We start from the raw sequence: 25,605 nt of genomic DNA on the forward strand, positions 1-25,605 counted from the left end.
GCGGGGCCTCTAGCTCTTCAAAAGGGATCCGGGTCTGAGCAGCCCAACCTTTCTGAAGTACTCACTTTTCCCCAGCCTCTTTCCCCTGAGTCTGTGCTTTCCTGCCTGCTTTCTCTTTCTTTTCTGGCTCAGCCTGGGGCAGACGCTTCTATCAGAGGAGGCTCAGGTCTTGCATTTTAATGTCAGTAATGGAAAAACACAAGAATACGTCCTGGATCCACCAGCAGGAACTGGAAGATCCATACGAGAAATACCTGAACAGCACCGAGGACTACCTGGCCTTCCTCTACGGGCCGCCACGCAGCCACTTCTTCTTCCCAGTGACTGCAGTGTATGCGCTGATTTTTGTAGTGGGAGTCGTTGGCAATTTTCTGGTGTGCCTGGTGATTCTTCGGCACCAGACCATGAAGACACCCACCAACTACTACCTCTTCAGCTTGGCTGTCTCCGACCTCCTAGTCTTGCTCCTTGGGATGCCCCTGGAAGTCTACGAGATGTGGCGCAACTACCCCTTCCTGTTTGGGCTGGTGGGCTGCTACTTCAAGACGGCCCTCTTTGAGACAGTGTGCTTTGCCTCCATCCTCAGCGTCACCACGGTCAGCGTGGAACGCTACGTGGCCATCCTCCACCCGTTCCGTGCCAAACTGAAGAGCACCCGGAGGCGGGCTCTCAGGATCCTCGGCATGGTCTGGGGCTTCTCTGTCCTCTCCTCTCTGCCTAACACCAGCGTTCACGGCATCAAGCTCCACTACTTCCCCAACGGGTCCTTGGTCCCAGGGTCCGCCACCTGTGCGGTCATCAAACCCATATGGATCTACAATTTCGTCATCCAGGTCACTTCTTTCCTCTTCTACATCCTTCCCATGACCGTCATCAGTGTCCTCTACTACCTCATGGGGCTCAAAGTGAGTATCCAAGCTCGCTAGCTTAAGGCAGCACCCCTTCTTCTCCCACTAAATCAAAGGTCAGAGAAAAAAACTTAAGAATGGGAGAAATTCAGAATTGGAAGGAAGCATAGAGAAAAACAGAATAAGCTCAGAGGGGAAACAGAAGTTAAGGGACTGGCCCCATATTAGGCAAACACTGACCACAACTATAAATCATTTCCTTTAACTCATCTATCATTATTCTTCCCTCTATGCCTGTGGCTTTCAAATCTAGGAGTTCCTAGAAATCTGACTATGAGTATCAATGTGCAGGCACCTCCCTCTGGGAAATCCTGATTCAGGAGGTCTGAGGTGGAGCCTCACTTTAACTAGCACAAGGTGGCCATCCCAGGAGAAACTGGTCCACACCCTGTTGTCTCCTGCGCACCTACTGTCTTCACTGAAATTTTCCTCTGTACCCAGCTGGCCTGAGTATAATATAAACTCTCTAACTTATACTCCAGGACAGAGATACAGTTTTAATGCCAGACTGTTCCTTATGGTTGCTTTGACCCTTTGGTTGAAATATCAGGCTAAAATGTGAAAAATATGGCTTGTGTGGGACCAACTTGGATTTCTCTTGACCAGGTGGAATTTGGGGGACAAGGAAGTGAGCAGAGCACATAAGATAGAAGAAAGTGAGGATACATGATAGCTGGGATTAATAAAACACTATCACTCTGTTCCAACATATCTTATAATTAGAGGTTTCTTTCCTGTACTCATGGTGATACGGTACTCATGAGCTGTTGTTTTTTTTCTTTTTTCTAGATCAAAATTAGCTGAGAGAAACTACTTTTGGTGAGGGTAGTAGTGAGTCTATATAATTCCTCTCCTGGTATATTCTGCATCCAAATTCATAGAGATGAAACCTAACTGTGACAGTTTTATGCCCATTTAAGGAGGCAGCTTGTGTTGTAAACAGTCTTGGGACTACTTAGGTTCCCAGATCTGAAGCTCACATAAAATATACTTTTAGGCAAGCCACACAATTCTCTCCTGGAGTTAGTGTTCACATTTATAAAATGAAAAGGTCACATTACATCATATCGAAGGCTCTGGATAGCTCTAACAGTCTGTAATAACCTTAAAAAAAAGAAGAAAGAAAACAGAAAAAATCTGTGAGCAGGAGCAACAAAAATGAAGAATGAAGGGAAAACAAAGCAAACATCACATTCACATCATATGCCTTACTCTGCCACCATGTATTCTGTGGCAGTCAAGTTACTCCCCTCTCAGTGCATCTTTGAGGAAGGTGAATATCAAAAATTAATGCCCACAAGTGGTCCTTTTGTATACATGCTGTGCCTAAAATGAGTGGCAGAATCCAAGTAGGAAGAGCAAATTCTATGTACCACGAATGTCTAGACACAGGAATAAATTTAATCAGGCAGAGAGTTTTGCCATTCTCTTCTTAGAGGGATGGCCCCTCTATTCCCAGAAACACATGTCACCCCGGACTAGCTTACAATGTCTTTAGAATGCACTGTNATGAGCCCTATGAGAAATCTCCACCCCAAATTTAGCAATACCATCTCATCCAATACCAAACAATCATTCATTTTGGGTTAATTTGGAGGAAGTATTTAACTTTGAGTAGGAAACATATTCCTTCATCCCCAACCAATTTGTGTTTCACTTTGTTCTCTTGTCATGAACTTATGGCTGCCTTGTATCAGGAGAGAAGTGACAGCTCAGACAATAGCTTACAAACTACCTAGTTTGCTGTGTGTGTGTGAATCTTAAAACATTCCTATTCTAGGAAGGATGAGTGTTGTTACCCAGAGGACACCAGGGGAAAACTCTCAGCTTAGGAAATCACTTCCAGAGGATTTTAAAGATCTATAGACTGAGTCAGGAGAAATAAGCCCAAGTCTCTGGCCTTTGCACATGCTGTACCTTTTGCTGTATCATTGCCCAAAATGTTCCTACTGTTTACCATCACAATCCCCTTTGCTTTTCTAATTCTGACTTATCTTTTAAATCATACTTCTTCCATACTCCCTCAGGAAAGCTCTCCCAACTCTAGCTGTACCTGTTCCCTGTGTACATGGTCATGGTCCCTGGTGATTTCCCTTCATTGCATTTATTACAATTCATTACACTTATTACAATTTATAATTCTATACTTGTGAGTTTCTTAATTTATTTCTCTCCCACTAGATTGTAAGCTCAATGAATGAATGAATGAAGTTAAATTATTTCATTCATTGCTAGACTTTAGCTTTTCTACCTTGGAATACAGGAGAGTTGGCAACATTGTTTCCAAGAGCTTTTTAATCTAAGAGATTTTAAAGAGACTATAGCAACTCTGATGATTACTAAGTTATTGACTCCCTTGGTGAATCTAAAGTGATGACTGACTTTGGCACTCACTCCCTTCAGAAGGCCAAAAGCCTAAGACTGATGAAATCCCAGGACTGAGAAAGAAAGAGGGTCAGGTTGGTTAATTATCCAAGTGATGCTTCAGGGCTGGTGTGATCTTGAAAGCTACTTGACTTCTAGGAGCTAACATGTTTGTCAGAGAGACGGGATATTCCTTTGCTTAACTTTGTAGGCAACTTTTAATGGCCCTCTCCTCCAAGTCTTATTTAATTTAAAATTATTTTTTAATGTGTATTTGTTTTTTGAGAGAGAGAGAGAAAGAAAGAGTCCAAGTGGGGGAGGGGCAGAGAGACAGGGAGACAGAATCCAAAGCAGGCTCCAGGCTCTGAGCTGTCAGCACAGAGCCCTATTGGGGGCTCAAACTCACAGACTGTGAGATCATGACCTGACCCTAAATCAGACACTTAACTGACTGAGCCACCAAGGTGCCCAAAGTCTTATTTAATTTTAAATACCTTCTCTAAAATGTTCTGTAAAAATGCCATCCAGCACAGGAAGCTCACTGATTTCTTAGTGCAGTCTGTTCTACTGTTGCACATACCCACACCAAACTCTTTTTTATCTTGAATTGGAATACATTTTCTTATAATTCGACAAATTGATCCTAACCTACCCAAGACTAGTTGAATGCTCCTTCCACCTGATGGACTTTATCAGTTTGTCAGAACTTTCTACATTGCTAATGAGGGAACCGCAACTCACTCTGGCAAAATATGAAGGGCTATATAGACCTGAAAAGTCTAGAGGTCGAGCTGGATTTTGATGAAGATTAATCCTATAAACACACAATGTTCTCAAAGACCCAGCTTTATTTCTATTTCTTTGCTCTTCTTTCTATAATGTTGATTTCAACCTCAAAATCCACACAATAGGACATTGGTGGCTCCCAGCATTTTCCTCATGGTGGAAAAAAAAAATAGCTGTTGTATGCCAAAATTCCATGCAGAGAAGAAGGCGGCTCTCAATAAAAGAGAAATAAAACTTCCATCCCTAGAAGTACAAGCAAGTATCTGAAACCCCATTGATTCCAATTATCTAATCACTGTGACTGATGGAAAGGAGCTAAATTATTTTGGGCCTGAACCTGGAGCCAGAGATGGGCTCATTGCCATCCAAATTAATGAATGACTACGAATGGAAAAAGTGTAAATTTCCTAAAGGAAAATCAGGGTATCATTGATAGGAAAAGAAAAGAATAAATGCCAGAGAATCAAGTGCAACTACATACTGTACCAACTTGTAGATACTTGATAGTAGTTTGTCATGAGTCCTTAAAGCTTTCTTTATCTGGTTGTATATCCCCACAAACTAAAAATATATAAGTTAAAAGAAGAAATTCCACAACTAGATAAGTGATGCAGATCTTCAGTGCAATGGGAATTGAGAGGAAGGGGAGGATAATGGACTGCAGTGGCCACCAGACTATTGCAGAGGTAGATAGGACTTGAACAGGGTAGAAAAAATTGCATGTACAGTGGTGTTAATATGTGATATCTTGAGAGACTTCTTCAAGGATTACCACATCTTGCAACAGGATGAGTACATTTCCACATCTAAATTCAGAAACACATGCGGTCTTATCAGTAACGTTAGTAACACAGAATTTCTCAGATTGTGCTTCTTAAGATGCGGTAGGTATTCCACTGGAAAGGGTTGGGTAGAGGGATGTTGCTTAGTCAAGGAAGCACTATCTCCCTTGAGGCTGGGGTTGGAGATGTGGGGTGTGGAAGGTGGGGATAGGGCAAGGGTGATGCACAAACCCCCATGAAAATGTTCATAATGTCCATCAGTACATTAAAGACTGAGAAGGCTAACAATAAAGACTATTAAATGTATGAAGCAGAAACAATATCTGTTTTTGTTTTCTACTGCCTACCTACCCTGTAGCAGAGGGATTCCATTCTAATAGGTATCTAATAACATGGATGAATGAATGAATGGCCTATCGTTTTTTACTTTAGAATTTCATACTTTTTATAGAAAACCTGTTAACATTCTATATAACCAGGGTTCTACAGAATAGCATATGATAAATTGTTGCCTTGCAACGTGGCCACAGCCCTCTATCCTGTTGATTTAGGTGCCGTGGATCCAACTCTACCTCCAACTTGTTAAACATTTGACAAATTCTTACATTTCTGTATGTCCCAGGTTTTGTCTCCAAAATGAGTGTTAGAGTTACATTTCTCAGATCTTAATAGAAGGAAAAAATGTTTCCCTCCCTTAGCATCCTTTTCTGCTTCCCTTGCAGCTAAAGAAGGACCAACTGCTTAGGGCAGATGAAATGACTGCAAATATCCAAAGACCTGCCAGAAAATCTGTCACCAAGATGCTGTGTAAGTCCTCCATTTTGTTGGTTTGTTTCTTTGTGAAAGCAAAGGAGTTGCATTTGGGACTGAGAAAGTGTTACTGGGATCAGAATCAAAATTCTGAAACATAATGTTGAGGTCTGGTCTTCCTTGGTTTTCTCAGGCTCTGGGACCTTTCTGTTTTGTTTCTATTTCACTTTTTAACCCAAAAACAATGCACTGAATTGCACCATCGTAATACTCTTTGTGGTATTTGGTAAATCTCACTCTCTGAGATTTTGAGCATTTCTTTTCCTCTCTAAACTGAACAGGTTGTTTTCAACCTACTTAGTGTTATGAGTTGCTTTTTTTAAATACTATGAAAGCTGTGAACTCTCCACTCAGAAAATGTACAAATACACATACACAAATATTTTATAATCCTTTTCAGAGGATCACAAACCTCTTGACACCCATCCTTGGATGCTCTGGGATCCTTTAGTTCCAGATTCAGAACATGTGGCCAAGAATAACTCTAAGCAGTCATACCACCTATAACATCATATGACTTTATATAAACCAATACACTCTTTAGTATACATAGGTTGTTTTAAAAAATCCACACACTGATCTACACTCTCCCAAAAGAATGCTATAAAAACATGTGGTCCTGGGATGCCTCGATGGCTTACTCAGTTAAGCGTTTGACTCTTGGTTTCTGCTCAGGTCATGATCACATGGTTCATGAGTTCAAGCCTGGCATTGGGCTCAGGCTCTCTACTGAATCCTGGAGCCTGCTTGGTATTGTCTATCTCCCTTATTCTCTGCCCCTCCCCTACTCTCAAAAATAAATAAATATTTAAAAAATATATATATATATATGTAGTCCTGCACTAGTGAATAAGAAATATTGATGAGAGAAAGGAGGAAAGGAGATTTAAGATAAACTTCCCAAGATAAAACCAAAGGTTTGAAAGAAACAAATCCTTCAGGCGACTATGTATAGAAAACATTTACTGTGACAAATGGTGTTTATGAGCAAAATCACTGTGAAGTCATTAAAGTCTGTCTTTTCCATTCTAGTAGTCATCGTCTGGGAAATTGCTTAGCCCCTGTTGGCACCTGACTTTCCCTATTAAGAAATCTAATGTCTTCATAATGTCTCTCTGCCATTCCTCCTTGATCATAATCTGCTCTCACAAAAAGACCTAAAGTGCATGCACATTAAAGTCACAGTGATAAAATATATAGTAAAGTATTTTGCTTTGGGGTTGGAGTGTTCAATTTTAATAGTAATTAGTTTTTTAACTAACAGGAATTGTAGGCAGTAGTGAGCAGATTAGGGACTTTTTCTTGGTGGGGGTGGGGGGTAAGCTCAGAAGAAATGTTCAGATATTCTTGAAACTACACCACACAGGCAGACCACTTACTCTGAGTACATTTAGTGCCAATAGGAACTATATGTACCATTTACCATGGAAACTTCAAATGCACTCACAAATTCAGAGAACTGTAAAATGAGCACCTGTGTACCCATCAACCAGCTTCAAACATTACCAACTCATAGATAATCTTGTTTCATTTATATTCCGATCTCCCCGCTAGCCCCTACAAGACTGTCCTGAGGGAAATCTCCAGCAGCATGTCTTGAGAAATAGAAGTATTTTACAACTTCAGAAGAGAAAAAAAATCCATACATATTTATATTGGTGAAGACTAAATGGCCCGAAGAGAAAATATGGTAGCACTAATCTCTGTCTTAAGAGCTGAAAATTTTAAAAAACAACAACAACTGGGTAATAGTGTATTTCTGTGAATCTATAATTTTTTCAAAAACAAAAAGAAATTGGAAGGAAATCTGTACTCTAGAAAAGTTATAATAGACACATCTCCATCCCAATCAAAAGATGCTTGTAAAGCAATATTATGCTCATGATTTTTCTCTTTATGTCCCTCCCACCCCAATAGGATTATTGAATTTGCAGAAGTTTCTAATTATTTCTAGAGTAGGAAGAAAAATTCATACAATATTTGTACTACATGCTACATCAATAGTTTGTAATTAATCTAGTACTTTAAAGAACACCAGTTGCTTGAACCCAATCATTTTATTTATATAACCAGTTTATATGGTTCCAACAACCTTCTTGCCACATATTTTCCAAATAGAATGTTTTCAGAACTTTGAATAAAGTCATTACTATTTTAAGCATTCTAAAGTAAACTCATACTGTACAAGAAATCCTGTACAATCATATGGAAACTGTCCCTAAATCCTATGCAATTCATTGTCATGTGTAAATGTTCTACATAGAGGTTCTTTAGGATCTAGATGGCCCATTACAATGATAGCTTATAAAAGATGGTGGAGGGGAAATGCTAGAAGGAATGGATGGACTCAGAGTGGGCATTATATACCTATCCTTGCCTTGACTTTCCTTTGCTCTCTCATTCATCATCCTTTTCCAGTTGTCTTGGTCTTAGTGTTTGCTATCTGTTGGGCCCCCTTCCACATTGATCGGCTCTTCTTCAGCTTTGTGGAGGAGTGGACTGAATCCCTGGCTACAGTGTTCAATCTCATCCATGTGGTGTCAGGTAAAATTTTGGCTGGTTTGGTTGTATCACAAATATCTACTTCCTCATGTCACTTAGAGCAGTTGGTTCTACTTAGGTATACTAATTATTATGGGGATATTGATCCAAAAGAAATATACCAAATCACTATTGTAGGGCCTACTTTATTGAAGACTCTAAGCATGGTGATTACAGCCGAAAAATGGTCTAAGAAGTGACCTCTTTGTTTTGTGTCCAATGACCACATGACTGAATTGGGTTTTATGAATTAAACATCCATGTCCCTGAAATCTCATATTGTCTTCAGCAAGTGTTAGATCCTCATGAAAACCAACAAAAGGGCATTCATGAGGCATCAAGGTATGCTTTTAGGCTAATTTAATGCCGCTTGTTAAGGATACCATGGAATAGGGTGGAAATAGCAGTGGAAAGATCATTAAGTCAGAGGATCTGTATCTGCATCTCATTTCCATCATTAATATTCTGTTTGAAGAATGTGGATTTCTTCATGCCATAGTTTCCTCAACGGGAAAATGGCAATAATGCCTGCCCTATACAAACCATGGGCTGTTGGTAAAAAGTAAATGAAGTAAGTAGCTATTAAATGAAGTAAAAAGAAGTAAATGAAATAATAGCGATTAAAGAGCTTTGTAAGCTGTACAATGCTGTGTATCTTTCTATAATCATCATAACAAGGTTATTAAGTGCTATTATCATCACCATTTACAGCTGAAAGAACAGTTCCACAAGAAAGAAATGACTTGCCCAAAGTCATTTGGCTGGCAAATAGTTAAAACAGTGTTCCAGTCCAAGTTGTCCAACTTCAATATTCTTTCTCCCAAAATGGAACAGAGAATGGTTACCCACATCCCTCTTTCTCAGCCAATGTGGCTGCTAGACTTGGGTGCAGACCACCTGTTCCTCTACCTTGGCTAGTCACTGGCTACTTCTATGGGCACTTTAGATCATCAAAGACCTCATCAGAGAAGAGGGATAAAGCAACTTGTGCACGTTAAGTTGCAGATGTGCAAAAAGCAAAAGCAACAGTGTTCATAGGTATATTGAATGCTATGTATATTATCTACATTCAATCATCCTTTCTTTTCTACTCAGGAGGCCTTGTGTATGGTTTATATCTTGACATTAGTATATTCTTCCATATTAAATTAATTACTAATTCTGAATGAAAACAAAAAAAATATGAAAACACAAAAATATATCTTTGTGGTTAAGCTGAGAAAAAAATAAAGTGATTAAATAAATTGGAAAACACTATAAGATCACATGAGACAACTCACTGACTCTACATCTCCAGATACATCAAGACAACGATTTTAAGATTTCCAAATTACAACATTTACATTAACATTTTCCAGTTAAAATATCATCTCTCTCTTCCCCACATTACCAGCTAGATGAAGTCTAAACCTCTTAAATGCTCCCAAAAAATGCCCCCCAACTTGCCTTTTGATCCTCAAGTTATGTATTTCCATTTATAAATCATAAACTTGTCAAACTAGTTAATTAGATCTGCACATCCGCATTATTCCTGCACAATATAACCATTCCTGCCTGTGCACATTTGGCTTCTACCTGCAGTATTCTTTTATCTCTTCCCCAGTTATCTCCTGCCCATTTCAGGGTTGGCAGCATTCAATCACCTCATTAAATCCTTCATGGCCATAACAGTCCTTGAGTTTATGCCGTTATGTGAATTTCCATAGGATGACTGTCAGTATTACTTTTTGTTTTCTCTTAACAGATATAGTTCGGTATTGTTCTTTTGTTTACTGTTGAAGTTAGCCATATAATACTATTCCGTGTCCTTGGAGAACAAAGTCTAAATCCACTACCTACCATGTGCCTCAAAGTTTCTGGCACAGAATAAGAATTCAATCAGTATTTACTTGTTGAATGAATTCACAATCCATAGAAAAATTCTCTTTCTATATTCCTCCCTGCCCAGTTCTGTGCATAGGGTGTATGGCACTCTGTGTGTCCTGAACTATATATGAATGAGGACAACAATGAATATGTTAATGACAGTACCTATCACTTGTTTTATATTCTTAGCCATTCTCAGTCCCTCTGTGGATAGTGTCTCAACTTTAGGATGATATTACTATTCCCATTTTACAGAGAAAAGGATTGAAGTGCCAGTTCCATCTCAAGTCATAGAACAAGCAAGGGCTAAGATCAGAAACGAAGTTCTCTGATTCTCAACCTTAGGCTCATTTTGGGTGTTGGTGAAATAAAATAGGATATAGAAATAAAAGAAGCATGTGTACCAAACGGGAAAATGGCAGTGTGCAAGAAATTTGGTGGAGAAAAATAAATGGCAAAATACAATTAATCAAGTCGAAAGTAAGGTGGGAGTAGCCATCAACGGGAAAGACTAGGTAGGAAAAGGCCATTGGGGAATCTTTCTATGAAGACATAGTTAGCATTATAAGAAATCTCAGCAGGGACTACGACTTAACTGATTTACCATTCCTCCATTACTTTCAGTTTCAAATTACAGATTTAAGCAAAGCTCCAATGTGATAAAAACCTCTCTCTTTCCTCTGATACTTAAGCATCTCACGTTAATGCTATGAGAGAATGTTCTTTAATTAAACAAGTGGGGGATCAAAGGAGTTTGCCAAGCATCTCAGAGAGATCCCATGCTGGCCTAAATTTTTTCCAAGACTCTTTAATCTTTCTGTGTTTGATTCCTAAATACACAGGTGGTAGATCAGTTCAGAGCATTTTGTATTCTCAATTAGAGTCTTGTATATATTATTACTTCCAAAAGAGGCAATCACAGGGATTCTAGGCCTTTGTTAAATATTTATGCTTCACTCTACCATGCCTCTCACTCAATTTCTCCTCAGCATGTCTCTTTTTTAATCTCCTGTGTTCCAGGTGTCTTCTTCTACCTGAGCTCAGCCGTCAACCCCATTATCTATAACCTACTCTCTCGCCGCTTCCGGACAGCATTCTGGAATGTGATCTCTCCTTGCAAACAGGGGCACTCTCAGCACCACCCACAGGGGCCACCTGCCCAGCGGAACATCTTCCTGACAGAATGCCACCTTGTGGAGCTGACTGAAGATGCAGGTCCTTCGTTTCCTTGTCCGTTGATCAGCAGCAGCTCTCATCCCCCAACAGCCCTCTGTAATGGACAGGCACCATGAAAAGAATACTCAAAGAGTTGACATTCCTCTCTGCCACCATACTACAGGAAGGGACATCCCATAATGTATGCCTTCTTATACGATAGTAGGGAGGTAAAATGCATCTTACAACTTATATACCAACTTGTAATTTATGTGTGTTTTTAAACAAATTGCTACCAAATCTTGTATCTAAAACCCAGAACCTTCTGAGTTTTAGTTTCTTTTCCACCATCCTAACTGCCTCATGCTCCTCCACTAGTTCATGGAAAGAGAAAAAAAAAATCATGACCAGTAAAGCATGACACCTATACTTTGAGTAATTTTCACTTTTGGAAACAGTTTGTCCTGCATCATCTACATTCTGAGTCAGGCTGTAACTCTCACAACCAATGGCCCCTGTGAGACATAAAAGGAAGACATGTAGATGCTATGTTACTGTATATGACTCAAGGCAACCATGCCATTGTTCTTCCACAGCAAATTATTTATCCTACTGACTCATATTATGCCTTTTTAATGTGATACACAAGAGTTTTGAAACCTGATACTTGAAGAATCCTCCTGATAATATGGGAATGCTCCTTAGAACTATTATTCCCACTTTCCTATCCCCACATCATTCTCCGTCATTTCTCACCATGAATCAGATCAGATACAAGTTCAACTTAGAAAAGAACAGGAAGAGAGAGAAGGCTGTGGTGGAAGTCAAAAGAGACATAAACTATACTAAACACAGGCTTGATTGTTTTCATAGTTTTGTCTGGACATAGAGTTCTAAAGTCTTACTCCATAAATAGACAGAGGTATGGTCTACTATCTTGGAAAAAGAAACAATCATATAGTAACTACTAGTCTCAGTCCAATGACTTTCACTTACTAAATCCTTCATTATCTATATAACACTCTTCACACATATGAGAAAAATCAACTTCCAGACTCCTATTATATCATCACATGTAATGTATATTCTATTCAAAATGGAATACTTGTTCTTCTTATGAAAATATTCCCCAGTTGTCTCAGATGCACATATTTGCTTATGAAATTCCCTCTTTTTCTCCAGTCTCCATCTGTTTCTCTCCTACCCATCCTTCAATGTCCATCTCAATATGTCACCTCCATAAAACTCTGCTTGATTTATTCAAATAGATGTGGTATCTGACTTGTCAATCTCTCTCTCAAGCTTTTTCCCCACTCTGCTCCATATTTCAGGGATTTATATTCTTGTTTTGTCAGACTGTAAATATGTCAAAAGTGTGAAGTATCTTGTGCTCATTTTTGCTGTTGCTGGGATCCTGGTAATATATCTGTCGCAATGGTAGATGTTCAATAAATATGTGGTGAGTTAGATGACTTCACATTCCAATGTGCTGAGCCAAAGAATACTTCCAGATGAAACCACATTAAGAGCCAAAAGACTAAAATTCTGTTTCTGACAAGGATATCTTTCAGTTTACCATTTAACCAGTTATGATTATAATAGCATGCCTTGCTGTGCCCAAAGTGCAAGAAGTCTCTTCCCAAACCCTGATTCTTACTGATGCTGAAACATGCAAGTTCCTGCTTTTAGTCTAAGAATTTTCCCTTAATTGAATGAACCATCCTACTGAGAAACCATCCTATTATTGGTCTTTGACATCATTACGTCCTAACTGAACAATCATCTTCAAAGTAATTCAATATATTTTTTTTATTTTTTATTTTTTATTTTTTTTAATGTTTTATTTATTTCTAGGAGAGAGAGAGAGAGAGACAGCGTGAGCAGGGGAGGGTCAGAGAGAGAGGGAGTCACAGACTGAAGCAGGCTCCAGGCTCTGAGCTGGCAGTCAGCACAGAGCCCGACGCGGGGCTCGAACCCACGAACCACGAGATCATGACCTAAGCGAAAGTCAGACGCTTAACTGACTAAGCCACCCAGGTGCCCCTGATTCAATATATTTTTAAAAACCTCTTTGCGAATTTACAGCCAACAACCAATTTGTTCTGATTAACAAATCAGAATTCTCCAGTGATGGTTTATGTTGGTGAGCAGAACCCTCGGGTCATTTGGGGATTAATTTGAAAAGACTCAGCAAATCAAAACCTCATAAATGGAGGAGAAATGAATTTCCTTCTCATATTTTAGAGACATTCTCAAATGAAGATCTAGTAAAGTCATCATCCTTAATGTCAACTCCCAGTGACCAGGACTAAATATGTTGCTGGTGTAGGTAGATGGATAGAGAAAGAAACAACACTAAAACTGAAGCTAGTAAATTTGTTGCTTGATTACAGCTTTGATCTCTTTTTTTCCTCCTCATTTACCTTTTTTCTCTTAAAAATCTAACAGGAGCAATCGGTTTAATTAAGCCTAGCATTAAAATGTGGGGAAAAAGAGTGTTGAGATTTTGTTCATAGACATATACATACAGACATGCCCATATATACAGAAAGGAAACTTATACTTCAAAATTAAAATTGAAACGTCAAAAGTCTGAGAGTTAACTTATATAATGGTTCACACACAATTAGTAGAACAAAGGGGAAAGCTAAAGCTAAATTGTTCAATGATACACAATAGTTGACTTCATCATCTCCTTGTGAATTCCTTGCAATCTCTGCATTTCGGAATAATAAAAGAAGAGGCCAAAGAGCAAACATGATTAATAAAATACTGCTAATTTACTCTTTTGTAATTAAACAGTTACTTTTGAGCTCTCTAGTAATTCATCAGCTTAGCGAACCAAAGCAATAACATTCAGAATGTTGCTTGACAAATTAATTTGTCTAGCCCATAAAGACAGCAGAGATTCTTAATCTGAGACCCATGAACAAGTGTCAGGAAGTCGAAGAATCCCCTGAAATTGTATTCAGAATTCTTAGTGTATACTTTTTTTGTGGAGAATGTTTATAGCTTTGATTAGCCCCTCAAAGTAGTCTATACTTAAATTATTATAATTAACTAAAGCACCCTTCATGGTGTCACTTAGTGGATGAGTTATAGTTGAATGAAGGCATTGCAGGAGAATTTAAAAGTATCATTATTCCAACATAAGAATCTAGGGTATATAAGTATTAGCTGTTCAATGGTGCACTGGTACTAGCTCAGACTGCCTTGCAAAATTTTACTATTACATATTTAAGAATTTTGAGAGCTTGGTATTATATGACTGGTAGCCTGAAATCAGCCACAGTGGGAATATTTACACCATAGAAATTAGCAAACACTTTACATTGGGGCTATTTTTCCCCCACAGAGCCATCTGATCAGCACACAACCAACCACTGATATGCTAGCAATCTGCCATCTTGCTGTATTACACATGATTTCTTTGTAGAATAGATGCCCAATAACACCATTATAATTACAGACCCCTTAAATTTGTGGTTAACTCGCTGACAAAAAAAAATAGTCAATGGACCAGATTTTGACCTGGAGGTATGAGATTAAATAAGCTAAAGCATGCTAATTATGACATGAAAGCTTCATCAGCATTTTATAATTAACCCAGAATGGAAGAATTATCCTTGGATGCTGTCCATTAATATCAGTGCAGAAAACTGTAACAGCTCTACATGTTATCTTCCCTATACATCTGTTTTTAAATATCCCACAAGATTCATTGTAAAAAGACGCAAAATTTCCACATTCTCTCAGCTTGGCTGGAGACCTCACTTTTTAAATATGAAGAAGAGTACTACATAAACATTGTAAGGAAGCTTGAGATTGTATTAGCTTATGCAAGCCAAGTAAATCCAAGCAATCTATTCCTTCCCTTTTTTTCATCCCCTCTAAAGCATTAAATTACATTTGAACTCTATGTTAGACACATGTATATGCTATACTTTGGAAACATTTTCTTGGTAATGCTAATATTAGGGAGTTTTAACTAATCTATACATAGCCTAGAAATTGTTGCATATACCTAAGTGATACCATTGCCTGTGAAATATACACTTTGTGAAAAATACATACTGTAAATTTAGTAGGCTAGAATGGTTAGATTGAGCTGGTAAACAAAATACTATTTAAAAAGAAAAGTAACATTATTTTTTTAGAAAAGTGTATGTTAACTGAGATACCACCTCACGCCAGTCAGAGTGGCTAAAATGAGCAAATCAGAGAACTCTAGATGCTGGCGAGGATGTGGAGAAACGGGCACCCTCCTACACTGTTGGTGGGAATGTAAACTGGTACAGCCCCTCTGGAAAACAGTGTGGAGGTTCCTCAGGAAACTAACAATAGAACTCCCGTATGACCCAGCAATAGCACTGCTAGGAATTTACCCAAGGGATACAGAAATGCTGATGCATAGGAGCACATGTACCCCAATGTTCATAGCAGCACTCTCCACAATAGCTAAAACGTGGAAAGAGCCTAAGTGTCCATCAACAGATGAATGGATCAAGAAGATGTGGTTTATCTATACCATGGAATACTACATGGCAATGAGAAACAATGAAATCTGGCCATGTGTAGCAACATGGATGGACCTTGAGGGTGTTATGCTGAGCGAAATAAGTCAGGCAGAGAAGGACAAATATCATATGTTTGCACGTATAGGAGGATTAGGAGGAACTTGACGGAGGAACAAGGGGGAGAAGAAGGGCGGAAATGGTGGGGGAAAGGGAGAGAAGCAAACCATGAGAGACTCTTGAATGCTGACAAAAACTGAGGACTGATGGATGTGGGGGGAGGGGGGATGGGCATGGAGGAGGACACTTGTGGGGATGAGCACTGAGTGTTATGTGGAAACTAATTTGACAATAAACTATTAAAAAAAAAAAAAAAGAAAAGTGTATGTTAAGAAGCCTACATTAATGCATAGGTAAGAATGATTTGTGAGTACATAGATATTTTGAAAATAGGTCTTAACCAGGCTTGGGTAAAGCTTGTTTAGTTGAATATTATACCAACAGAAGGAATATCTTGTTCTAATTCCATGCTTCCTTTTATAAATGTTAAAAATTTTAATATTGATCCTAACTTTATTACCAATTCTTTAATAGTAGAAACTGTGAGCTTTACCTCAGTAACATTCATATGCATGATTATCTCACTAAGTTCCCAGAGCTTCGCTAAGAGGGAATTGTTATCTCCTTGCTTACTGTTGACAAAAGAAGACTTGTCCTCTCTTACACTTGGGGAAAGAGACAAAAAGCAAGCACAAAGTCTGAATGAGTCACACAATAGTATTTATACCTTACTCATCTGTCTGCAGTCTAGCTGGGGTGACTCCACTCCACCCAAGCTGGGGAATTCACAAGGAATATAATGGCCACCCACTGTAGGCTCTCCCCATGCTAAGCAAGTCACATGGCCAATCTCAAAGTTGGGGGGCCTGGAATTACACTCGTCTCACCATGAGACCATGGCCTGGCCAAGGACGAGATCTATAATACCACCAGAAGTAGTGAAGTATTGAGACTACAGCATGCATCTAGTGAATGGAGCAGCAAGTTTGAACCCAAAACTATGTGACTTAAAAGTCTGAGCTTCCCCCATTTTACTACATGGATTCTACATGGGACTCTAGTTCATTGACATCACTACAAAAGCCTTTCAGTTCAATGCCATCTCCAAATATTACCTCTTCACTTATCTCCCACCAAATCATTAACCGAGATTGGAGACCAAACACAGTAGTCAAGAACATGGACCCTAGAGCCAGATGCCTAGGTTCAAATCCTGGTTTAATATAATTAACTGCATGACTTTGGACAGGTTACCTAATCCTCCATAGTTCAGTTTTGCCATCCATAAAATAGACATGCTAACAGTATCTATCTATATCACTGTGGTTACATGACGATTAAATAAGGCAACATACTATTTGTAACATTCTAGGACAGTGCCTGACACCTACTAAGTGCTATAATAAGTGTTTGTGGGAAAATGACCCATAGAAATGGAGACATTTATTGCTTCATGAAGATATATTTTTGGATGCCATTTCACTTTGTTTACTATTTTTAGAGAATGTTACTCTCTCTGTCAGCATTCAAATGTAAGATTTAAAAGAGCTCTGTATCAGGAAATGTGTCAGGCGTTTATTGTAGTCATTTCCACCAGATAAACAAACTGCCCAAGATTCTACCACCAATTGCTAGGATTTTATTAATAATGAAGGCACGAATATGCATTAAAGATTGTTTCTTTGTTGCATGAAAGATTAATCAATATTATGATAGGGCAGTCAGCAAAACCACAAGGCTCCCAGGTTGCTAAGCCTTTGGAATGTCTTCATCTGTGGACTTAAATGTCTCCTTTTTGATTCTCAGAATTAGAAGACTTAGAAGGCTAAGGATCCAAGTAATGTGGTCATTCTAGCATAGACCAGCTCAAAGAGGAATGAAAAGGAGATAAGCTTCAGGGGTACTAACCATTACACTATCTGTAGTACATGTAGAAATGAATGTTTAGCTGTATCGTGTGCCTAAAACTCAATATCAAATTTGGATCATATACGGTTATTTATTAAACGGATATGCAAGGCAGATAGTGAGCCATGTGCTTGACATTTTTATCAAGTAAAGCTTGTAACAATCCTCATTGGACAAATGAGATAATTGAGGCTTGAAGAGGGAACTGAGTTGCCATTTATACAAATAAGTGAGAGGACTAGTGGTCAAGGCAGGAAGTCTGACCCGGAGCTTGTTCTTAATTACTTTACACGCTATATTTTATTCACTTTCCCTTCCCAGTAAATACTAAATATACACCAAGTGGCAGACATTGATCTAGATCTAACAACACAGACAATGAATAACAAGTACATCCTTATGCTCAGTCTGTTGAATCTATGGAGATTCAAACTTACTGACTAAAAGGAAATTTATATTCATTCTTTCATTATCTATTCTTAACTCTGTCCCTAACCAAATGGAGACATATAGCCTATTTTGAATGCCTATGTAACTTAGAAATTTTATAGATATCTAGAACATGAAGGAGCCTTCAAGATCATCTAGCCCAATGTGCCTTTCAACTATCAATATTTATTGAGACTTTTCCAGCTACTGTACTAAGAGCTTTACATTTATCATCTGATTTAACTTTCCTAAGAACTTAGCAAGAGATGGGCACTATTATAGTCCCCATTCCATAGAAGAAATATACATTAAAACAGAGAAGTTAAGTAACTTGCCCAAGTCATACAGCTAATAAGTGATAAAGATGAGATTTAACTCAGTTCTAAGTTTAGACCTCCAGTTAGCTACAAATCTATACCAGCCTAAAGCACAAAAAAGAAAGGTGGTTTGTCCAAGATAAAACAGTGAGTGACAGCATTGGTTTTGGACTGATTTCTCCTGACTCCAATTTCACTTCATGTATCTCACTATATTTGAATGAATGAAGAGAATATATAATCTGGATAATTCAGAAAATGAAGCATAATCTAAAAACAGCATAATTCTTAAATATATAATATTGATCTTTGGGTCTCACTAAAGAAGGCTTCATCAATAGGTTTATATCTACTTAATTAGCTATAAAATTAATTTATATTCCCTACATATAGACCGATTCTTGACAGAAAGGTGTAGCTTTAAGGCATGCCTAGGTAACTATTACATGGTTCATGCTGAGTAGAAAAAAAATTAAAATCACACTTTGACTCAAATTGAAGAAATGTTTAAGAATCTAGTCTTAATCTGTCCCCTGTAATTTTTATTTACTAGAGCTGTCATTGCAGTGTAGTATAAAATAAAACAAAAATTGCACTCAGAAGTTGTTAAAAATGATGAGGAAGACACTACGTAATACAATTGTAATAAGGGATAGACTCCTGCAATAGGGGAGAGATTGAACTCAACTCAAATACAACAGAACCCATTTATGGCCAATGGTCAGGGTGAGAAAGTGGATGCAAAATTACTAAAAATTACTAACAGGAACTTGGTTAGGTATCAAGGGTGGGGGAGGGGAAGCAAAGCTTGCTTAGATAAAAGATAGAGGAAAAGAACTTGATTGGATGTCAATGGGAAGAAAGATGCTCTATAAACGGGCTTAGCAGAATGCTCTGCTAAAACTGGACTCAGACAGGGTCCCACATATGGGGACCAAGAAGAGACCTTATCAAAAAGAAGGCTCAAAGGACTGACTAAAGTTTGGTCAAAGAGCGTTTCCTTGTCTACAGTGTTTAGGAGTTGAGAATGGCATAGGAGGAACCTGTGGCAAAAGGAGAGACTTTCCAAATGTTACATAGTGCTGGGGCCTGGAATATGATTCTTAGAAAAGTTGGCTTCTCTGAACTTCTCCTATCCATCTTCTTTTCAACTCTTTTCCCCAGAAGTCTTCCCTTGACCGTCTTTTCTTTTATTATAAATTCCCTTAGGGCTTCTATTAGTTAGGATTCTCTAGAGAAATAGAGTCAGTAAGATGGACACACACACACACACACACACACACACACACACACTTAACAAAAGAAATTGGCTCATGTTATTATGAAAACTGAGAAGACTAAGAATTTATGGTAAGAAAGTTGGAGACCCAAGAGAGCTGGTAGTATAGTTCCAGTCTGAGTCTGAAGGCCTGAGCACCAGGAGGGGCAAGCCAATGGCATAATTTCCAGTTCAAGAGCCGAAGACCTATGGCCCAGCTCTATCAGTCAAGCAGGCAAAATTCCCTCTTACTCAACTTTTTTGGTCTATTCAGGTCTTCAGTTGATTGGACGAGGCCAACTCACATCAGAGAGGGCAATCTGCATAACTCAGTCTGCTCATTCAAATGGATCCAGATGTTAATCTCATCCAGGAAACACCCTCACGGATACACCCAGAATAATGTTTTACCAAATGTTTGGGCACTGCATGGCCCAGTCAAGTTGACACATAAAATTAACCATCACAAGACTCATGAGTACTTTCACACAATCACTTCTGTGGCTGCTGGAAATTATTCTCTAGTAGTTTTATTTTTTCTCTAGGATAAATATGATTCATGCTTAGCATGAATAGTGTCCTACCCCTGCCCCCCCTCACCCCACCCTTTTATAATCACCAGAAACACCTTATCTCTAGGTCTTAAATTTCTACCTCAAAAGATCACTTCTCTTTTAAATTACAAAGATTTTTAAGCTATTAACATCTGTATATATATTAATGTATATATTTTTTCCTTAAGAGAAAGAAAATCAAGGTATTACAGAAAGGCAAATAATTTTTGTGTGTTAAATAAAGTACAGCTCTGCTTAGATCTGTCATCCTCCAAGTCAGAGACATGTTTTTGTTGTCACAAAGAAGGGGCTATTCCTGACATCTAGTGAGTAGAGGCCAGGGGTGATGTTCAACATCCTAGAATGTCCAAGACAGTGTCCACCCAACAAAAAGAATCCTCAGACCCAAAATGCCAATAGTGCTAAGCTTGAGAAACTCTTATCTAAAGGAAAGAGTTTAGACCCCTTTAGAACAGAACTTGATCATTTGTTGGGAAAGAATGTCCAAACTACAAAGGATCTTAAAGCGTATAATCCAACTGCCTCTTTTTGTTGACAAGAAAACCACAATTCAGGATTTAAATGCCTGAGGTACTGCAGCTGGTCAACACAGAGGCAAGACTAGAATCATGTCTACTGACACTAGTACAAGACAGATTCTGGTCACTACATCCATAAAAGGAAAATCTGATTAACTACTGAATGCTGTCGAGTAATTTTTCAAAAGAGGAATAATTAAAAATGCGAAGTCTGTGTTAGGCAGCCTATTAAATGGACCCCTACAATGATCCCTATATTTTGGTACACATGTCCTATGTATTCTTCTCCCCTTGTGTGTGGGCTGGACTTTAATGACATGCTTCCAACAAACAGAATATGACAGAAATGACTGATGTCACTTCCAAGACTAGGTTAGGAAAAGATTCTGGCTTCTCTACTAGGCATGATCTTCTTCTCTTTTTACATGGCATTCTCTAGAGAAGCTGGCTGCCAGTGACTTTGGAAGCAGATCCTAACCCAGTCAAGCCTTAAAGGGACTGCAGGTCTGTGGACACCCTGATGGCAGCCTCATAAGAAATTCTGAGCCAGGGTTATCAGCTGAGCTGGCCCAGATTCTTGACCCATAGAAACAATGAGGGAATAAAGATGCATCATTTTAAGGTTATTTATTTTGAGAAAGAGAGTGTGAGTGAGCATAAGCAGGGGAGGGACAGAGAGAGACGGACAGAGAGAATCCCAAGCAGACTCTGCACTGTCAGCACAGAGCCCAATTCAGGCCTCGAACTTACAAACCATGAGATCATGACCTGAACTGGAACCAAGAATCAGCTACTTAACTGACTGAGCCACCGAGATGCCCCAAAGATGAATTATTTTAATCCACTAAGTTTTGTAGTATTGATATGTTACTATTATTACAGTAAAAACATAAAAATCTTGAATTGTTTAAGAGGAGAATGATTCAAGTATTAGTGTATCTTTATACCCCAGAAATTTTCAAACCATCTTGGGACTATCTTACTGAATTGAATTGAGTTGAATTGAACTGTATTGAATTGAATTGAATACAATGAAACTACCATTATAGAATTAACTCAAATGTCATTCAGCCTCTGGGCATATTTGTTGCTGATAAAATAATTTTAATTTGTATGTTTTTAACTCCTGAGTATTACAGGGAAAAAAAGGAAATAAAATCTGTGTTTGTTCATAATTCCTATTGTGTTTGTTTATACCCCAGAAGAAACTGTCACTTACAAAATAAAAGATAAAATAAAATCTAGTTGGTATTGTTTTCACTTACATATAATGTATTTGCAGGGAAAATGCTGAAGACGCCCTAGAGATACTGAAAAAATACTTTACTACCCCCAAGTGGACACATATGTTATTTTTACAGAAATAAAATATAAAATTGCCATTGTTTTCCAACAACAACAAAAACATGCAGTTTTGTTATGCAATGCTTATACATGAGACTCAGGATCTCAGATCTGGTAAGGACTTTAAAACTTACGAGGATGGATAGGAGGTGGGGGAGAGTAGAAAATGGGTGATGGGCATTGAAGAGGACACTTGTTGGGATGAGTACTGGGTGTTGTATATAAGTGATGAACCACAGGAATCTAACCCAAAAACCAAGAGCACACTTTACACACTGTATGTTAGCCAATTTGATAATAAATTATATTAAAAATAAAAATAAAAATGAAGTTTAAAACCCTAGAACTGGTGGGATATTTGAATTCCCTCCACAACCTAACTTAGACGTGAACACTTTAGTTATGTAAGTTTGTTGCCTGCCAAGGAAGCTCATTCTTTGCAGATAGCTCTATTTTAGTTGCTCTAGTAAATCATCATTTCTCTTATAAACAGTCTGCAAACTAGTTAAGCTCTCTCATGTCATCTACTATTCATAATGTTCTTAATAATTTCCAGAAAAGGAGATGCTATAACTTTCCAGAAAGCATGTTCAGATAACCCAAAGAACTGAATTTTAGGCTTTCTGAGGTCTTACCCGAAAAGTTCCTCCAAATATTGGGGCACCTGGGTGGCTCAGTAAGTTAAGCATCTGACTCTTGATTTTGGGTCAGATCATGATCTGAACCACAGTTCATGAGCTTGATCCCCATGTTTGGTTCTGTACTGACCGTGTGGAGTCTGCTTGAGATTCTCTCTCCCTCTCTCTCTGTCTCTCTCTGATTCACTCTCAATAAATAAATAAATAGATAAATAGATAAACAAACAAACTTAAAAAAAGACTCCTCCAATATTGCTTTTTTTTTTTTAATGAAAATGACTCAACTGTTCCTAACATACAAAGAATGCCTATAGTCTTTAATACTTCCAAATTGTCCTAGGTCTAATTTGTTAATCATGTCTCTGAGATTTAAGTTTGTCCAAATATCAAATGAAAGGTCTAGACTGACTGCCTACCCGTGTCAGAGGTGTCCTAAGAATATATTTGATTTTGGAGTAAAATTCAACATTAGTTCCCCAGCCTAGAGTTCTATACCAACCCTCTCTACTGAGTTGGGTAGGACTATATGTCAGCCTAAGGATTCCTTTTGTACCCACTAAATAAAGTAGAAAAGAAATATAATTGATATGCTAAATAAAAAAGACAAAATGGATCATATGAAATACTCACAATCACAGAAGGCAAAAAAAAAAAAAAAGAAGAAGAATGTCTACAAGAAACCCATGCTAAATGTAAAAATACATATAAATTAAAGAAATGAGTGGACATAAATATACCATGCTAACACCAATTAGAATAAAGCAAGAATAACTATATTAATCTCAGACAAAACAGAATTCAAAGTAAGGAAAGTAATTACAAATAAAGAAGAGTGAAATTGGACTTAGCTTTGTTGTAAATATATGTTGTAAACTCTAGGAAAACCACTTAAAAAATGATAGTTAAAGAAAAGACTTCTTTTACTTCTCCAGCCAATGTCAAGATAGTTGTTCCTCAAAATATGACCAACTGACTCCCTTATTTGGAACTACTTGGGGGGTTTGTTAAAACAATGCAGATTCTTGAACCTGGTAAATAGAACCTCTAAGATGAAATACCAATACAGGAATATGAATTATTATTATGAATCTAAGAATTCTTATACCTACTAAGGTCTGAGGACCACCAGCTCAGGCCAACTTTCTGTAAGAGTGTGTCCTAGATATTCATAGTGGTCGCACTATGAATTCCAGAAAATACAAAAAATATAGAAGTCAGAAAAATTAGGGAAAATCAGCAAATTATAAAGAAAGCATACACTACAGCACCCTCTCACCATGCCCAGAGCACTTTTTTAATTGTCTCCACCAACAGCAAAAAAGGAGGAATTGCATGTGGAAAGGAATTATATATCAGATTGTTCAGAGTTCTGGAATACTGACTGGACCATTGTTAGTATCAGATACAAACACTGCACCTTGAAAGCATAATCAAGATTCTACTCTCTCTCCTACACTTCCATTCACAAACTTGTTTTAGTGCAGGCATGACTATGATCATTCTCTCTTCTTTCTACCTCCTCCAAGCACATAATTCAGGCTAGGGCCCGATCTGCAGAGCTGTCATATCGCTCCCCAACAATCCCCTTCAAACACCCTTTATCCAGGAGTCTAACATGAGATGGTAACACCCCAAGATTTAAATCAGGTGGAGGGTCAATGTTCATAGCAGCACTTTCAACAATAGCCAAATCATGGAAAGAGCATAAATGTTCATCAACTGACGAATGGATCAAGAAGATGTGGTTTATATATACAATGGAATACTACATGGCAATGAAATCTGACCATTTGTAGCAATGTGGATGGAACTCAAGGGTATTATGCTGAGTGAAAGAAGTCAGGCAGAGAAAGACATATACCATGTTTTCACTCATATGTAGAACGGGAGAAACTTAACAGAGGACCACAGGGGAGGGGAAGGGGAAAAAATAGTTAAGGAGAGGGAGGGAGGCAAACCATAAGAGAGTCTTAAATACTGAGAACAAACTGAGGATTGATGGGGGGTGAGGAAGAGGGGGAAATGGGTGATGGGCATGGAGGTGGGCACTTGGGATGAGCACTGGGTGTTATATGGAAACCAACTTGACAATAAACTATATAAAAAAATAAAATAAATCAGGGGGAGGGTAGGAAGTACTTTATGTACCTTAAGTTAGAAGTTCTGTGTTTCACTGTCACCATTTGCAGGGGAGCTCTGCAGTGAGGTACTGGACACTTGAGCAGCTATTAATAATATGGCATTTTTTCCTCACTCATTCTTCTGTGTAGATATTACTTGTCCAGGGACCTTATGGAAAGAAGAGGTGTCTTTAAGGCCAGAATTTAGGCACTTTTAGAAATCAAAACTATTTTACCATCTTAATTCTCTAAGATTTTATTCTTAAACATGCAAAGTACCTTTTATCACCTTTTATAGACTCACATCCATAGTGAAATATTAAAGGCTCTGTAAAGTCCTACGGTGAGGAAATAAGCTTAATCTTGTTTAATTTGGAGACTCCATGCCTGTGTGTTCATTGTATCCCACTGAGGTAATGTCACTGGAGGCACATTTTGGGAAATGTTAGTACAGACCCGGGGGTGAGCAATCTTTTCTGAAAAAGACCAGATAGTAAATATTTTAGAATTTTGAACAAAAAAATAGTTTAAACTAACTCTTTTTCATAACTACTCAACGCTGTTGTTGTAGCATTAAAACAGCCATTGACAATATGTAAACAAATTAGCATGGCTGTGGTCCAATAAATCTTTATTTACAATAATAGATAGTAAGCCAGATTTGGCCCATAACTCCTTGGTTTTTTGTTGATTTTGTTTTATTTTGTTTTGC

At 38.2% G+C, this 25,605-nt stretch overlaps 1 protein-coding gene and 1 long non-coding RNA gene across 2 annotated transcripts; one reads left to right on the forward strand and one right to left on the reverse strand.

The window, feature by feature from the left end:
* Window positions 1-179: 179 nt before the first annotated feature.
* On the forward strand, window positions 180-11,349 carry NMUR2 (neuromedin U receptor 2). The gene is made up of 4 exons (XM_077769059.1): window positions 180-905; window positions 5,563-5,647; window positions 8,069-8,194; window positions 11,078-11,349. Exons 1-4 carry the CDS (start codon window positions 180-182, stop codon window positions 11,347-11,349), a joined length of 1,209 nt encoding a protein of 402 aa, XP_077625185.1.
* LOC144235497 (uncharacterized) lies at window positions 11,081-25,336 on the reverse strand. The gene is made up of 3 exons (XR_013336224.1): window positions 25,173-25,336; window positions 24,922-25,062; window positions 11,081-11,327 (listed from the first exon to the last, which is right to left on the reverse strand). It is a non-coding gene; the product is annotated as an uncharacterized LOC144235497 (long non-coding RNA).
* Window positions 25,337-25,605: the final 269 nt, after the last annotated feature.

The sequence above is a fragment of the Crocuta crocuta genome, unplaced genomic scaffold, assembly GCF_008692635.1.
Source record: "Crocuta crocuta isolate KB4526 unplaced genomic scaffold, BGI_CrCroc_1.0 scaffold340, whole genome shotgun sequence".
NCBI lineage: Eukaryota > Metazoa > Chordata > Mammalia > Carnivora > Hyaenidae > Crocuta > Crocuta crocuta.

Bases quoted from the DNA above. Each gene is read 5' to 3' on its own strand.
- NMUR2 (XM_077769059.1), top strand. From the start codon at position 180: ATGTCAGTAATGGAAAAACACAAGAATACGTCCTGGATCCACCAGCAG. The intron at 906-5,562 runs GTGAGTATCCAA...CTTCCCTTGCAG, and splicing joins ACTACCTCATGGGGCTCAAA to CTAAAGAAGGACCAACTGCT. The intron at 8,195-11,077 runs GTAAAATTTTGG...CCTGTGTTCCAG, and splicing joins TCTCATCCATGTGGTGTCAG to GTGTCTTCTTCTACCTGAGC.